The 16,194-nt window shown below is 40.6% G+C and overlaps 1 protein-coding gene across 7 annotated transcripts in view; it reads left to right on the plus strand.

The window, feature by feature from the left end:
- The window catches only part of Mark3 (microtubule affinity regulating kinase 3), a 93,259-nt gene that overhangs the window by 25,209 nt on the left and 51,856 nt on the right, over nt 1-16,194 (plus strand). For 6 of the 7 annotated variants that reach the window (XM_059279784.1, XM_059279781.1, XM_059279786.1 and 3 more), the window contains exon 3: nt 6,654-6,707. In XM_059279784.1, the coding sequence (XP_059135767.1) occupies nt 6,654-6,707 (54 nt within the window). Of the gene's footprint in view, nt 1-5,620; nt 5,703-6,653; nt 6,708-16,194 lie in introns of all 7 variants that reach the window. The other variant, XM_059279787.1, reaches the window with a different exon arrangement.

The following is a 16,194-nucleotide window of genomic DNA, read 5'->3' on the forward strand; positions in this document are numbered from 1 at the left end:
ATTTTAACTGTTTTGTTTTGTTTTGTGTTTTTCGAGACAGGGTTTCTCTGTGTAGCTTTGGAGCCTGTCTTGGATCTCTCTCTGTAGACCAAGCTGTCCTCAAACTCACAGAGATCCACCTGGCTCTGCCGTCCTAGTGCTGAGATTAAAGACAGGTGCTGCCGCCGCCACCGCCACCACCACCACCACCACCACCACCACCCGGCAATTTTAACTGTTTTTAAGTTTACAATTTAGTGATAATATTTTTACTTACATTGTTGTGAAGCCATTACTACCATTCACTCCAGGACATAGTTCATGCTTATAAATTTATATACTTGATAAAAGTTATTTGCAAGAATCATCCCTCACAGTGCTTTGGCACTAATTTGCCTTTTTTTCCCTCCAGTCTAATTTTTTTTTAAAAAAAAATTGTGCTGATTAATGTAGTTACTGATCGTAGTGATGCAGTGCTGTTTATTTGTCCTAATTGCAAGGCTGAGATGTGTCTTGCAGAGAAAATGCCCGTGTTCAGGTAAGCACCCTGAGGCATGAGTGAGTTGTGGGCCATCAGTTCAACACTGACCAATAATATATAGTACCAGTTGCCCCTGAAGAGGCACTCAAATATAAAAGCCATGACTTGGGAGGCTGAGGCAGGAGGATCATTAGTTAAAGGCCAGCTTGAGCTACAAGTGATGTTCGATTGACCTGTCATGTCAGAGAAGCGAGCTGCATCTGATCAGCACCCAATTGTTAACCAAACAGCCACATTATGGCTGTAGGAAAACTTTGCATTTAGTAATTGTACTTAATTTTGTATGTAAAGTGTTTAGTTTTACTGCCAAAAAGAATTACACCATGGTTTCAGATCTATTCAAATTTTAGTAGTCTTAAGACGTCCACAACCATTTTTTAAATTACTTTATCTGAAATAGTCTGCTTGCGTTAGTGCTTTTTTCTACTTTTAGACGTTGTCTGTTGGCCTTTTAAAGTTGCTGTTCACTTAGACGAATGTCTGTTTTGAATACATAAATGCTGTTGAGATCATGTAGTTTTTACTGTGTACCCTGCTGCTTTTTTCTTCTTTCCTTTTTTTTTTCTTTTTTCCTTTCCTGAGTCAGAGTTTCTCTGTGTAGACTCGGCTGTCCTGGAACTTTTTCTGTAAACCAGGTTAGCCTTAAATTCAGAAATCTGCCTGTCTCTACCTCCCCAGTGCTAGGATTAAAGGCTTGCTCTACCATTTGAAGCTGGCTTTTTTTTTTCCTGTGACATTCTTGCATGCTGTTGTATTTTATTGTAATTGGAAAGCTTTTTTTTTTCTTGTATGTGAATTAGTGTTTAATGTGCATGTATGTATGTGCACCATGAATGTGCCTGGTGCTTACAGAGGTCAGAATAGGGTTTGAATCCTCAGGATCTGGTTTGGACGGTTGTAGGTCACCATGTAGATGTTGGAACTGAGTCCTCTGCAAGAGCATCAAGTGCTCTTAACTGCTTTGCCGTCTCTTCAGCCTCATAAGTTTTATTTTGTAACCAACTACTGTCATTGTTTGCATCCACCATGGACTAAAAGGTATGCCCTCAAATTTTTTTTTTGTTTTTTTTTTGTTTTTCAAGGCATGTTTTCTCTGTGTAGACTCCGTTGTCCTGGAATGAGGCTGGCCTCGAACTCACAGAGATCCACCTGCCTCAGCCTCCGAGTGCTGGGATTAAAAGTGTACGCCACCACTGCCCAGCTTGTCCTTAAACTCATATGTTGAAGTCCTGGCCTATAGCATGACTATATTTCGTAATAGGGTCTTCATAGATGTTTAAGTGAACCTTAATCTCTCCTCACCTAGTGAACCTACAAGGCTTTTTCTGTACCACACTCCGCCACCCACAACCTTGAGAATGAGTGGTAGTCTCCACCTTCCTGGTAACACCTGCAATAATCACCCATAGTCATTCTTTCTTGGTGATCTCAAGGTCCTGCTTGGATGCCGCACCACCACCACCCCCTTCCAGGGTCTAGATCTGGTCCCAGGTTAATTTGGTGATTGAGTCAACACAGCTTAGAGGAAGGTTTAATTGCTGTGTATATATGTTAATTGTTACCTTTAACTCACAACAGCTTTGATGACTTTTCTATAATTTAGTGGAGCTGAATACACAGTATTTGACCTTTTTTTTTTCTGGAGCTGAGGACCTAACCCAGGGCCTTGCGCTTGCTAGGCAAGCACTCTACCACTGAGCTAAATCCCCAGCCCTGTATTTGACCTTTTTGAAAAGCAGTTCCTGCCTGGAGTGATGGTTTAGCAGTTAAGAGCAGTGACTTTTTTTTGTAGAGGTTCAGTTCTTGACACCCAGGTAACAGCTCAAAACTGTCTGTAACTCTAGTTCAGTGCTGTTTTCTGGCCTCCCTGGTTACCAGGTACACCCATGGTACACTTACATACGTGCAGGCAAAACACTTAGACACATAAAATAAAAATAAAATAAACTTTGCCTGGGCGTTGATGGTGCACACCTTTAATCCTAGCACTCAGGAGGCAGAGGCAGGCAGATGTCTGAATTCAAGGACAGCTAGGGCTATACAGAGAACCCCTGTCTCAAAAAACCCAAAGCCAAAAATTAACCCCACAAACAAACAAAATAAAAGCAGTATTCCTGAATGTGAACTATGTAAGAACAGAAGCAGGATAGAATTGTTGTTTATAAATGGAGGAAGCTAGCAATTGTAAAGAGCAGCTAGAAACCAGGTTTCGGAAACTCAGAGGAAGAAAATGGGAAAAGGCCTCAACACTGCCAGATTTGGCCCCGAGAATGACATTGAGCGATGACCAGAAAAGAAAGATTTCTTTGGAATTGGGGATTCTAAATATATCATTTAAAATTGCTTATGAAAGTAAGGTTTTGGGGCTGGAGAGGTGGCTCAGCAGTTCACTGCTTCTCTTCCAGAGGACCAGGGTTCAATTCCCAGCACCCCCATGACAGCTCATACCTGTCTATAACTCCAGGTCCAGTGGATCCAACACTCTTACACAGACGTACGTGCAGGCAAAACACTAATTCACATAAAATTAAAAATAAATCATAAAAAAAGGAAAGAAAAATAAAGATTGAAGAAAATTAATTCTACCTTGAAATACTGTAAATTTTTATGAGTGACATTGTAATCTGTTAAAATGCTGGAGACATTGTTTTTGCATTGACCTATCTCCATTTTTAATGTATCTTTGGTTGCTAATTATGAGTGTTCAAGGCCTTAGATTAGCTCAACAAATGTAAGTACCATGCTCTGTGTGACAAAACTTTTCCTGGAGAAACATTTACAGAAAACTTGACTCATGACAGACCGAAGTGCATATAACCACCAAAGGCCAACTTGGTGAGCTAACTGTAAGTGTTCTCGGTGTTACTTACAAGAATATGGGTGAGGGGTCACATACAGGAGCGGAAATGACTCGAAGACAGCTGTGTCACTAAAGCCCCCCTAGTTGGGGTGACAGCTCACAGGCTGGGACGCTGGAGCACACGGCATAGCCTGCAGGCGCTCACCAGGTCCGAGAGTGTCCTTCCCAGGGCCTCAGTTTGGTTAAACTGCTTCTTCGGGAGCTCCACTGGTTTCTGCTTCTTGAGGAGCTAGCTGGTCTAGCTGCAGAGTCGTCTTTGCAGCTAAATTCTGTTTATCTGAGAGGGACTCCCAGGTTTTATAGCTTCACCTGACAAGGAAGGGCCTAGTGAATCTGGTCAGGTTTCGGGACTCCTGAACCTATTGTGAGTTGTTAATCTTCCTGCTGAAGGAACTTCATTGCAGGATGGAATGTTTCAATCTCAGAGGAAACTGTTATGCAACACCTTTCCAACCTCGTCCAACTTGGGCAATAAAGATGAATAAATAGTTTGGCACCTCCCAGGTGAGATATGTATAGGCAATGTTTGACTATCCTACCAGCAAATACTTTTTTCTCTTATTTAGTGCAGTTTCCACTTAAATTTATATTTTTCAAATATGGAACTAGTATTTTGACTTTTTTTCCAGTGGGTCCTCATACATTCTATGCTTTTTTCTCAATTCTGAGTTGCTTTGAAGCAGTCAGAATCATTGCTTCAATGTTTCTTCTTTCTTGGTCCTAGAGGCCAACAAGTTCATAGAGAATCCGTAATTGGAGCAGGTAGAAGTTTTAGACCAAGTAAAGTTTTTTAAAATAATATAGTGTTGGGCTGACGAGATGGTTCTCCATGGATAAAGGTTCCTACAGCTTAGCCTCCTCAGATGACTTGAATTTAATCCTTGGAACCCACATAGTGGAAAGAGAGAATTGACTTAAGAAGGTTGTCATCTGTGGCATGCATGTGTGCACACACACACACACTAACTAACTAACTAACTAACTAACTAAATAAATAAATAGTTTTTGTTTTTCAAGACAGAATTTCTCTGTGTAGCCCTAGCTGTCCTGCAACTCATTCTTTAGACCCAGGCTGGCCTCGAACCTAGAGCTCTGCCTACCTCTGCATCCCTAGTGCTGGGATTAAAGGCATGTGCCACCACTCCCCAGTACAAATAAATGTTAAAAATAATTTTTATACTAATACTATTAAAACTTTTCGTTTTCACACAAATGGAAAGTGGATTTTCCAGAGGCCATGTGATCAAACATATCACAACAGAGGAAGTATAGGTCCAGAAGCTGGTGCACACCTTTGATCCCAGTACTCTGGAGGCAGAGGCAGGCAGATTTCTGTGCGTTCAAAGCCAGCCTGGTCTATATAGTGAGTTATAGGCTAGCCAGAGCTACACAGTGACACTTTGTCTTAAAAATAAAGAAGAATTTTGAGGCTGGAGATATGGCTCAGCGGTTAAGAGCACTGGCTGTTCTTCCAGAGGACCCCGGTTCATTTACCAGTATCCACATGGCAGCTCACACCTGTCTGTAACTCCAGTTCCAGGAGACCTGACGCCCTCACATAGACATACATGTAGGCCAAACACCAATGCACATCAGCACTAGGGAGGCAGAGGCAGGCGGATCTCTGTGAGTTTGAGGCCAGCCTGGTCTACAGAGTGAGATCCAGGATAGTCTCCAAAGCTACACAGAGAAACCCTGTCTTGAAAAACCAAAATAAATAAATAAAATAAAATAAAAACGAAAAGAATTTCATTAGGGATGTTATGGTACCATGATAGGTTTATTGTTATTTTGTAATGAATAGGTAGATGGGTTTGTTTGTTTTTTTTTTCCTGTTTTCATTTGTGATGTGGTAAATATTGACAGAGCCCACACTTGGGTAATCTGTAATCCTTGAGGATGTGAAAGCACCAAGTGTGGGAACCATTGGCATGGAGACTCTCCAGGCTCATGTCCTAGACTTTGGCTGCATATGCTTTCTTCAGTGGGTTTATGGGCTGTGACTGCTACAGAATGCTCAGTGGGAAATGGGCTCTCCTGCATCGTACAGGGCAGTCTGTTGCCTGATCTGTAACTTCAGTGGAAAGCTGAATTCAGTTCATACTGTAGTCATAGCTAAGCCTTTTCTTCTTAAGTTGCCCTCTACTTCTCAACACTTGACACACATAATCTGTAGAACTTTTTAAAATAAGTTTTAATTCTTCTTCCCATCCCTTTTTGTTGTTGGGGATCAAACCCAGTGGCTCGTGCGTGGTATGAAAATGCTCTTATACTGTTCTATACTCCCAGCCATCTTAATGCAACAGATGATGAGCTTACCAGGTGAGGATACACATTTATCCATTTGTTAAATATTAATGAAACTGACCCCTTTCATTTTTAAGTAAGACATACATATTAAAAGAAGCTGTAGTTTCTCCCTGTATTCTAATGGCTTTTTAAAAACTACTGTTTGCTGTATACTCTTTCTGAACAAAGGTTGCCAGGTGACACATTTATTATTGCCTCTGTATATGTTTCCCGTGGTTAGCCCACAGATTGACCTGGAGTTTTCTTTAACCGTCTGAGGGACTTTTTCATTGTTATTTGAGTTGGTTCCTAATGTGGTACCCAGACTGGTCTTGCAGTCTTCTTACCTTAAGTCTCGTTGGTACCAGAAGTACAGATGCACGCCACCACACCAGACCTTCTGTTTTTGGGTGGGTTCTTTTGTTGTTGTTTTCAGATTTAGTACCAACTTACCTCAATACTTATGAAAGCTCTGTGTGCAAGATACAAAGGGTATTTTAGGCTAAATATTCCTTTTAGGTTTTCACCCTAGAATTAGAAAGTTTGCTGAAATTAGTCTGAGTAAATAGCAAAGTGGGGATGGGGGTATAGGTCAGTAGCAGAACACTCCCATAGCAGGAATGAGACTCTTGTCTAGCCAGCACTACCACCCCCCATCCAAAGCGAAGAGATCTGCTACATTGCGTAAGTTTTGAAGTGTATTCATTCTATAATACTTTGAAGGAAGGATAGAGGAGATTATTTTACCCTCCTCTATGTAAGTAACAAATATAAAATGTCATAATAATACCATTTGCATGAGGTCAGTCTCTTCTTAATCACATAGTCTTAGGAAGTTCTAATTGCTTTGTTATAACCAGCTGAGATTTGCTTTTTTGATTGCTTTTTAACAGTGCCATATGTGTGAGAATTTACAAAACTCTTACTGTTTAGTCTATAATTAGCAAGTTCTGAAAAATCTGTAAATACTTTTTTCCCCCTTAGGTTGCAATAAAAATAATTGACAAAACTCAGTTGAATCCAACAAGTCTACAAAAGGTATGTTGACCTAGTATTTACTGTTTATTTTAAAATTTTTAAATTTTATTTTAAAATTTTTAAATTTTATTTTAAAATTTTGTTTTAATTGCTATATAATTTACTTCTAATTGTTGGGTTTTTTAAAAACTTTTTTTATTTAATGTGCATTGGTGTTTTGCCTGCATGTATGTATAAGGATGTTAGATCCCCTGGAACTGGGGTTACAAACAGTTGTCAGCTGCCATGTGGGTGCTGGGCATTGAACCTGGGTCCTCTGAAAGAACAGTCAGTCCTCTTAACCACCCCACCCCCTCAGCCATCTCTCTAATCTCATTAAATGTCTTAGCTATTAGTAGTTAGTGCAGCAAAGCGTTCAGTTCCTCCAGTGGATGTAGCTTGCTGGGCATAATAATGGTGCATGCCTGTAACCCCAGCACTTGGAAGACAGGCAGAAACTCTCCCCCCAAGTTTAAGGCCAACCTAAGCTTTCTAGTTAGGCATTTCCCTCCTCCTTCAAAAAAACTTAAATGGAATATTTCATAAAAATAGTTGGGTTAACTTCAATTGAGGGCCATCATTTTAAATGTTCGACTAATGTAGAATTAAAAAAAAAAAAAAATACGATGGCCGGGCGGTAGTGGTGCACACCTTTCATCCCAGTACTCGGGAGGCAGAGCCAGGCGGATCTTTGTGAGTTCAAGTCCAGCCTGGTCTACAAAGTGAGTTCCAGGACAGGCTCCAAAGCTACACAGAGAAACCCTGTCTCAAAAAAAAAAGAAAAAAGAAAACAAAAACAACAAAAAAAAACATACGAAAATATTTTCATTTGAGACATATACTTTTTCTTGACACAGCTACTTGTGAGACTGCTGGAGAAAGGAAATTGCTTGAGCCTAAGCATCTTTGAGACTATACTAAGCAGTTTAGCAATGCTTCCATCTTTTTTTTTTTTTTTTTTTAATTTCTTGAGATTATAATTACAACATTTCTCCCTTACCTTTCCTTCCCTCCACGCCCTCCCATAAACCCCTCTGTGCTTTCCTTCAAGTTTATGGCTTCTTTTTTTTCACCAATTGTTATTGTATGCATATATGCATGTGTATATATATTCCTAACTATTACCTGTTCAGCCCATATAATGCCATTTGTAATATGTTTTTAGGGCTGACCATACAGCACTGGACAACCAACGTGTATGCTTTTCCCTGGGGAAGACTCTCTCTCCTCTCAGCATTCCTCAGTTGTCTGTAGTTTTGTGTAGGGCTGAGGCTTCATGGTCTTTTCTCTGGTTTGGCGTATTTATTGGTGTCCTCCTTGTTCAGCTCATGTTTGAGCAGTCATGTTGGTGAGACTTTATGGGTGTAGCTTCTGATACTAGGAGACAGTCTCACAGCAAATCCTCTGATCCTCTGTCTCTTACAGTCTGCCCACACTTCCAAAATGTTTGAGCCTTAGGTAAAGGACTGATGGGGTTTTTGTTGGCATTTGTTTGTTTGTTTTTTTGTTTTTGTTTTTGTTTTTAGAGACATTGTTTCTCTGTGTAACAGTCCTGGCTGTCCTGGAACTTACTCTGTAGATCAGGCTGGCCTCAAACTGACAGAGGTCTGCCTCTGCCTCCCGAGTGCTGGGATTAAAGGTGAGTGCCACCAGGACTGTTGTTCTTCATAGGCAATGCTCCATTTTAAAATACATACATATTGTTAGCATTTGGCTTGGTTAAACTCTTTGGATTTTTTGTTTTGTTTGTTTTTTTTTCTCTGTGTAACAACTTTGGCTGTCCTGGAACTTGCTTTGTAGACAGAGATCCACCTGCCTCTGTCTCCCAAGTGTTGGGATTAAAGCCACCATCACTACCTGGCTCTGCTTTGGCTCTTTAAAACTTTATTATCGTTGTGAGTGCATATTGTACCTGTGTTGAGTGCCATGGCACATCTGCAGAGATCAGTAGACAACTGCATAGAGTTGACTCTCTCCTTCTACCTTTTTATGTGGGTTCTGGAGATAAAATTCAGGTTGTCTGGGTTACGTACCAAGTTCTTTTACCTACTGAGCCATCCCATCCTGCTTATGTGTCTTAACTGAATGTCTGGCTTGACCATGAGCAAGTCACTAAACTTTTCAGTTTTAGGTCCTTTATTTTTTTTTGTGTTTTTTGTTTTGTTTTTTGAGACAAGGTCTCACTGTGTATCCTTGACTGGCCTGCAATTTGCTATATAGATCAGGCTGGTCTCAAACTCATAGAGATCTGCCTTGCTCTCCCTCCTGAGAGCTAGGATTAAAAGGCCCAGTAGGTTTTCATCTTTAAGATAGAGATAGTTTGATCCAGTGTTGGTGGTGTGGCCCTGTGGTGTTAACCAGTAGTGATGCTGACACAGGAGACTCTCTTGAGCCCAGACATTGGAGACTCACCTAGGCGACCTGTCAAGACCTCTCTTTAACAAAGTGATTGTTAGCTAATATTAGTTCACCATCTCAAAGTGGATGTGTTAATGAAACAGTGCGTATATAAGAGCTTTGTAAACCTCAAACTCTACAGTTGTAAGTTACTTTGGTATATGTAGTGCACAATTTAATTACTACTGTATTCCTAATGGTGAGTTTTTAATCCTGATTATTATTTTTTTTTTTGAGTCCTATATCTTATTTAGAGAGGATCAGGGAGGGGGGAGGAGGTAGACTTTATCTGTACTATAAAAAGTATTTAAATATGACGCAAACAGATCCCAGTCCTTGGTTCTAAAGTATGAATTCTATTTGCTTGCTTGCTTTCTCCTCTCTCTCCCTCCTTCTTTTCCTTTCTTTCTGACAAGGTCTGACTAAGTAACCCTGGCTGGCCTCAAACTCACTTAGAGGTGCCTGCCTTTGTCTACTGAGTGCTAGGATTAAAGGCATGTTGCCATTATGCCCCTAACCTGTTTGCTTAGATTTTCATATCTAAGACTTAATGCTAATAAACTAGGAAATACTATAATTAGGTATTCAGAAATTAATTATAAAATTTACTAAGGACTCTTAATTCTGTATTTTATGGTACTATAAACTATTTACGGTTCATGTGAACCTATAGATAGTTGGAATTTTACCAATTTTGCAGGCGTTTTAACATAGCTTTTCCAGGTTGGCTGTGATTTCACCTTGCTCCCTGATTGCTTGCTTTAGTTTTTCATTTTACTGGTTCATTGCTTATTATTTAATATAAGGTACTATTGCTACAGCATTAAGTTACTACAATGTATGTTTTCTTAGTACCCTGTATGTTTAGCCCAATAGTGTGATTATGCATTTTTGCACTGGCATCAATTTTTGTTTACAATAATCTAATAGTTAAAACTTTATAATTTGTGGTGTAGTGTTGGTTTTGTTTTGTTTTAAACTCTTTGTTCTTTGGGGGCTGCTACTCAGCTCTGAAATGTATACACAGAGTCTTATTCTTTCTTATGAATGTCCAGACTTAGCTTGGCTTGTTTCTAGCCAGCTTTTCTTAAATTATTCTGTCTACCTTTTGCCTCTGGGTTTTTATCTTTCTCTAGTCTATATGCCATTTTTCTTACTCCATTGCTTGCTGTGTAACTGGGTGGCTGACCCCTAGTGTCTTCTCTCCTTCTTCTTCTTGCTCCTCCATTCCTCTTTTTCTCCTATTGATTCTCTCTGCCTGGCAGCCCCACCTGTTCCTCTCCTGCCTAGCTATTGGCCATTCAGCTCTTCCCCCCAACCCCCAGGGTTTCTATGTCTAGTTTTGGTACCTTCCTGGATCTTGCTCTGTAGACCAGGCTGGCCTCCAACTCACAGAAATCTGCCTGGCTCTGCTTCCCGAGTGGTGGGATTAAAGGCGTGTGCCACTGCCACCCAGCAATAAATCTTAAAAAAAGAAAAGAAGCAGCTAGTCATAAAGCTAGGTGTGCTAGTGTGTAGTCAGAAGGTTTCTCCAGTCCCACCAGGCCCCCTGCAGTCTCGTTTCCCGCTTATAAAATAATATTATTTATAACTGTTTGGCCATTAGCTCAGGCTTGTTACTGACTAGCTCTTACACTTAAATTAACCCATAATTCTTATATGTTTAGTGACGTGGCTTGGTACCTTTTCTCAGTTAGATATTCTCATCTTGCTTCCTCTGCATCTGGCTGGTGACTCCTGACTCTGCCCTTCCTTTTCCCAGCATTCTTCTTGTCTGCTCGCCCCACTTATACTTCCTGCCTGGCTACTGGCCAATCAGTGTTTTATTTGTCAACCAATCAGAGCAACACATATTCACAGCCTACAGAAAGACATCCCACAGCAGTAGTGTGTTTGTAAGTCCTACAGAGACAGGTGGCTCTTTGCTTGACAAGTTCCGGCCAGTAAGAGATGACTACAAATAAATGAGTGAATGAATGAATGATAGATCTGGCTATCCTAGTCTGCTTTGCAAGTTCTAGGCCTGTAAGAGACTTTGACTATAAACAGACAAACAAATAATAGAGTGAGTGACATCTGAGGAATGACATCAAGATTGTCCTCTGACTTCTACACTAACATTTACTCCACATACAGAGATCATAATTCATTTTTAAACAAAAAAATGCTTACCTTTTCAAAGTTACTAGACTTTATCCATTCATTCAGTCATGTTATTTATTGAGACAGGGTTTCTGTACATCACCCTGGCTATCCTGGAACTGACTATGTCATTTAGGCTGGCCTGGAACTCAAGAGATCTGTCTGCCTCTTCCTCCCAGGTGCTAGGATTAAAAGCATGCACCACTTTATCGAGGCATGTCTGTATACTAAGTGTAACCCATCTAAAGTCAGAGTGTTTTCCTTCAGTCTTAGAAGTAGACTGTAAATAGACTGTCAACAAAGGAGTAATGCTTAGGAGCATGTGTAAGACAGACTCCATGGACTGAAATCAGACTTCCAAACCCTGCCTACTGTGTGTCATGCCACTTATCTGGGTCTTTAAAATAGCATTGTGGGGGGTTAGAAAGAAGTAAATTAATATTCAGAGCTTTTAGCAAAGCTCAGAACAATACTTGACACATCATAAGAACACAATAAGCCTTGATCTGTGCTGAGTAGCAATTTTTTGTTTGCTTGATTTTTGGTGAGGGGTTCATAGGAGTGGGAAGAGTGTTTGGTGTGTTTAAAATTATTCCTCTCATAGGAAATAAGTGAAGTTTAGGAAGTGAATGGTAGTTTACAATTAGGTCTCTTGTAGGACTTAATTGTTGTATATTATTAATGACAATAATTATTAATATTTGCACGTTTAATCTGGATATATGCTGAACACTTTTAAATGTTTTATTCGTATTTACTTATTTACCCTTTGTAATTCAGAGGCAGATCCTCTTCATTCTTTCTATCTGGTTGTTTTTTGTTTTTGTTTTATAACAGGGTCTCACTGTGTAGCCCTGGCTAGCCTGGAACTTACTTTGTAGAACAGGTTGACCTGGACCTCACAGAAATCCACCTGCCTCTCTGCCTCTCGAGTGCTGGATCAAAGCCGTCCATGTTCTTCTCCACACCCTGGGACAGGCCCTATTAAGGGAGGCAGGGAGAGTAGGTAATCTGCCCTAACTGATGAAGGATGAATACTTAGCCAGTTAGTTATTTACCCTGTTACATGAGTGAAAGAACCACTGAAAAGCCATGCTGGGATTGCTCTTGTGTATTGGTGGGTACAGGCATTTGCTGTCATCAGATACTAGACTGTACCTCTCCTTGTTCTTCCATTAGATACCATGGATTTTTTTATATTACCTATTCAGATGGGCATGTTTTCACCTTCACTTTCTTAGGTGGGTCTTATTGCCCTCTTATTTTCCACTGAGGAAACACTCTGAGAAACTGATGTAGTCAGGCCCTTCATCTAATTAGTGATGGAGCAGGGGAACAAACAAACAAACATCAACAACTTCCCAGAGTATAGGCTGTTTCTACTCTGTCATGCTGCATTTTTATAATTACGGTTCCCTAATTCAGGGTTTTAAAAACCCTAGATAAGAACCGAGTGCTTCCTGTTTGAGGAATTGTAAAGAGGTTGGTCAGTAGTTTCAATCTGAGAAAATATTGTAAGTACCTAAAAGAAGCAGATTTGTATCCTACCTCTCCTTGAGCCATGTTGGTTTTTCAAGACAGGGTTTCTCTGTGCAGCCCTGGCTGTCCTGGAACTCTGTAGACCATGCTGGCCTCGAACTCACAGAGATCCACCTGCCTCTGCCTCCTGAGTGCTGGGATTAAAGGCGCACACCATCACCACTCAGTTTTCAAGCCATGTTTTAAATCTACATTTATTCATTCATTTATTTAGTAAACATTTCAATACCTGCTGTATTTCAGGCACTATTCTGTGGACTGTGGGTACATCATTGAGCCAGGTGAAGTCCTTGCTTTCTTGGAAAATACTCTGAAGAAAACCAAAGCAGGCTGTGTACACTGTATTCTTTTCCTATAGTCGTGATTCTGTGGTATCTGGGGCCTTGCTGGCTCTACTCAGGGTGAGCTAATTCTTAGTGATAACAAATTACTGTCCCTTGTATGTGCCTTTAATATGCAAACCAGAAAATTCAGAGCCTGAATTTGAAACCACCAGCTCTGTCTGGCCCTTAAGTACACCGTAGGGCCAAATGTCAACGAGAGACTATCTGTATCTCAGTTTCTGAGATTATCCCAAGTAGCTAGTCCAAGCCAGCATCTTGCTCTGGTTTGCTTTTCCTGTAGAAGCCATAATAAAGGCTTGCCCCCTTGCTTTTCCTGCCTGCCACTGCCTCCTAACTATGGTGCTCCCCTCCTCTGGGAAAACTGAAAGAAGGTATCTATTCATTGGTGGTCACAGATTGGCATGGATCTCAAATGAAAAGGCAGCGGGAGGGTGGTGGTGGTGGAGATATCTTTGTAGTAGTTCATTTAAGAAATGTCCTTGTCCTCTGTGTGAGACTCTGGTAGCATCAGATCAGTATAGCTGACCCCAGTGCTGTGCTGTAAATTTCACCTAACCTTGACCTAGACTTTCCAGGTGAAGAAGTACACTGAAGTACATAGGAATTCTCAGTGTTAATACACAAAGACTGGGGAGTAGCAGCCGTAGGCTTTCAGAGGTCTCAATTCTGTCTTCTCTGGGATGGAAATTTGTTACCACAGTGATACAGCCATCCATCTTTTTCTTAAACTGAAACTGTCTAATTAAAACCAAGACATTTATAACATGTAATAAAATAGTTGATTTTTTTTTTGTTATTGTTTTTCTTTCGAGACAGGGTTTCTCTGTGTAGTTTTGGTGCCTGTCCTGGATCTCACTCTGTAGATCAGACTGGCTTGGAACTCACATAGATCCACCTGGCTCTGCCTCCTGAGTGCTGGGATTAAAGATGTGCACCACTGCTGCCTGGCCAATAGTTGATGTTTTTAAGATGTAACCATGATTGCTGGCTGGTTTGCTGGCTAGTCTTACCTTCCCACAGCATCTTGTTCCGGTGTCCAGCAACTTTGTTATTAGACAGCGTTTCTCCCTTGCTTTAGATGAGTATCTGTCTTTTAGAAATGTCTGTAACACTGTTCTCAATTTCACCATATGGAGCTCCAAAGCAAAATCCACCATTTCAAATACAGCCAGCCTTTGAAGTCTTCTCTAAAGTAAACACTCAGACTTTTGGTCACCCACAGGAGATTCCCTTAGCATAGGCCTAGTTTCTACTGTACTTAAATTGATTGTTTTCATTACCTAAGTTACATGGTTTTTGCTAAAATGGTTTTATGCTGTAATTTGGACCTGTGTCTGTCTGTGTATGTGTGTTGTATGTGTGGCATTCTACCCCTGAGCTGTATCTCCAGCCTTACTGGGGCATTTTTGAGCCCTGAGTTGTTTTTATTAGCTCATGTCTACTTTGGTGCTGTCTAAATTAGGTATGGAGTTTTCACCTATTTAAAATATTAAGCAAGACAGGGACAAAGATCTTTCAGTGGAGAATGCTCCTTCTAAGTTGTTGCTGTGGACTCAGTAATAAAGCATTTAAATTTATTTGTTTTATTTTGTGTGTATGAATGTTTTGCCCATGTGCATATATGTGTACCACGGTACATGCCTGTTGGATTCTGTAGGACTGGGGTTACGGATGGCTTTGAGCCACCATGTGGGTATCAGGAATTAAATCTTGGCCCTCTACAAGAGCACTTACTGCTCTTAACTACCAAGCCATGTCTCTAGCCCAGCTAAAACATCTTTTTGGAGACAGGATATCTTTATGCTGACTAGGCTGGTTTCAAACTCCTAGGTCCTCCTTTATAGTGCTGGAACCATCAGCTACTATTTCTCCCTTTCCTTTATTTGTTTTAATTTGGTTGGTTGGTTGATGAATTAAAAAAAAAAAAAAACTTTTTTTTTTTTTCTTCGAGACAGGGTTTCTCTGTGTAGTTTTGGAGCCTGTCCTGGATTTTGCTCTGTAGACCAGGCTGGCCTCGAACTCACAGAGATCCTCCTGCCTCTGCCTCCTGAGTGCTGGGATTAAAGGTGTGTGCCACCACTGCACGGCAAAAAAACTTTTTTTTTTTTTTTTAAAGGCAGTCTTGCTGTAATAGCCCAGTTTGGCCTGGAACCCATAGCTTTGGCATTCTTTTTGTCCTAGCTTCTCAAGTGCTGGGATTATAGTCCTCTCTAAAGCTCGAAGGGAGACCAGATTAACTTTTTTTTTTTTTAAAGATTTATTTATTATGCATACAGTGTTCTGTCCTGCAGGCCAGAAGAGGGAGCCAGATCTCATTACAGATGGTTGTGAGCCACTATGTGGTTGCTGTGAATTGAACTCAGGACATCTGGAAGAACAGCTAGTGCTCTTAATCTCTGAGCCATCTCTCCAGCCCTAGGCTAACTTCTTGAGAGAACTAAACAGAAGTAGGATTAGCCAAGTATTGAATGTGACTTAATGAACCATTGGCACAATTAAAACTGCCTCTGAGCCAAGAAGATGGCTCAGCCAAGACCGAGGACTCAGGTTTAATCCTGGGAACCGACTTGATGGAAGGAAAGAACCAACTTCCTCAAGCTGTCTCTGCCTTCCCTGTGTATGCTGTGACACGTACACATACTAAATAAATGGAAAAAATTCAACTACCTTGTCATAGTCTCAATTTTCAACCTATTCTAAAGAACAAGCTGTATTACGTTCTGTTAAAAGAAATCTGTCAATAAAATTTAATTTCCTCCAAGGCGTTGGTGGCACAACACTTGTTGTTGCCTCCCAACACTTGGGAGGCAGAGGCAGGCAGAGGCAGAGATCTCTGTGATTTTGAGGACAGCCAGGGCTACACAGAGAAGAAAAAAGCGAGTTTCCTATAAAGAAGCAGTAATTTTTCTTTTCTTCTATTCCTATTATCTACTACTTCTTTAAAGTCTAAAAGTAGAAAACCACAGCTTTTTATTTGCAGTATTTTGAGCAGGCATAACTAAGAATTGTGTCAGAGCATTCTGTTTGTATCAGTTTGCCAGATTCATTGCATAGTCTTACTGCAGACACAAAACTGCAACAGACAA

Source organism: Peromyscus eremicus, chromosome 14, assembly GCF_949786415.1.
Source record: "Peromyscus eremicus chromosome 14, PerEre_H2_v1, whole genome shotgun sequence".
NCBI classification, from domain to species: Eukaryota; Metazoa; Chordata; class Mammalia; order Rodentia; family Cricetidae; genus Peromyscus; species Peromyscus eremicus.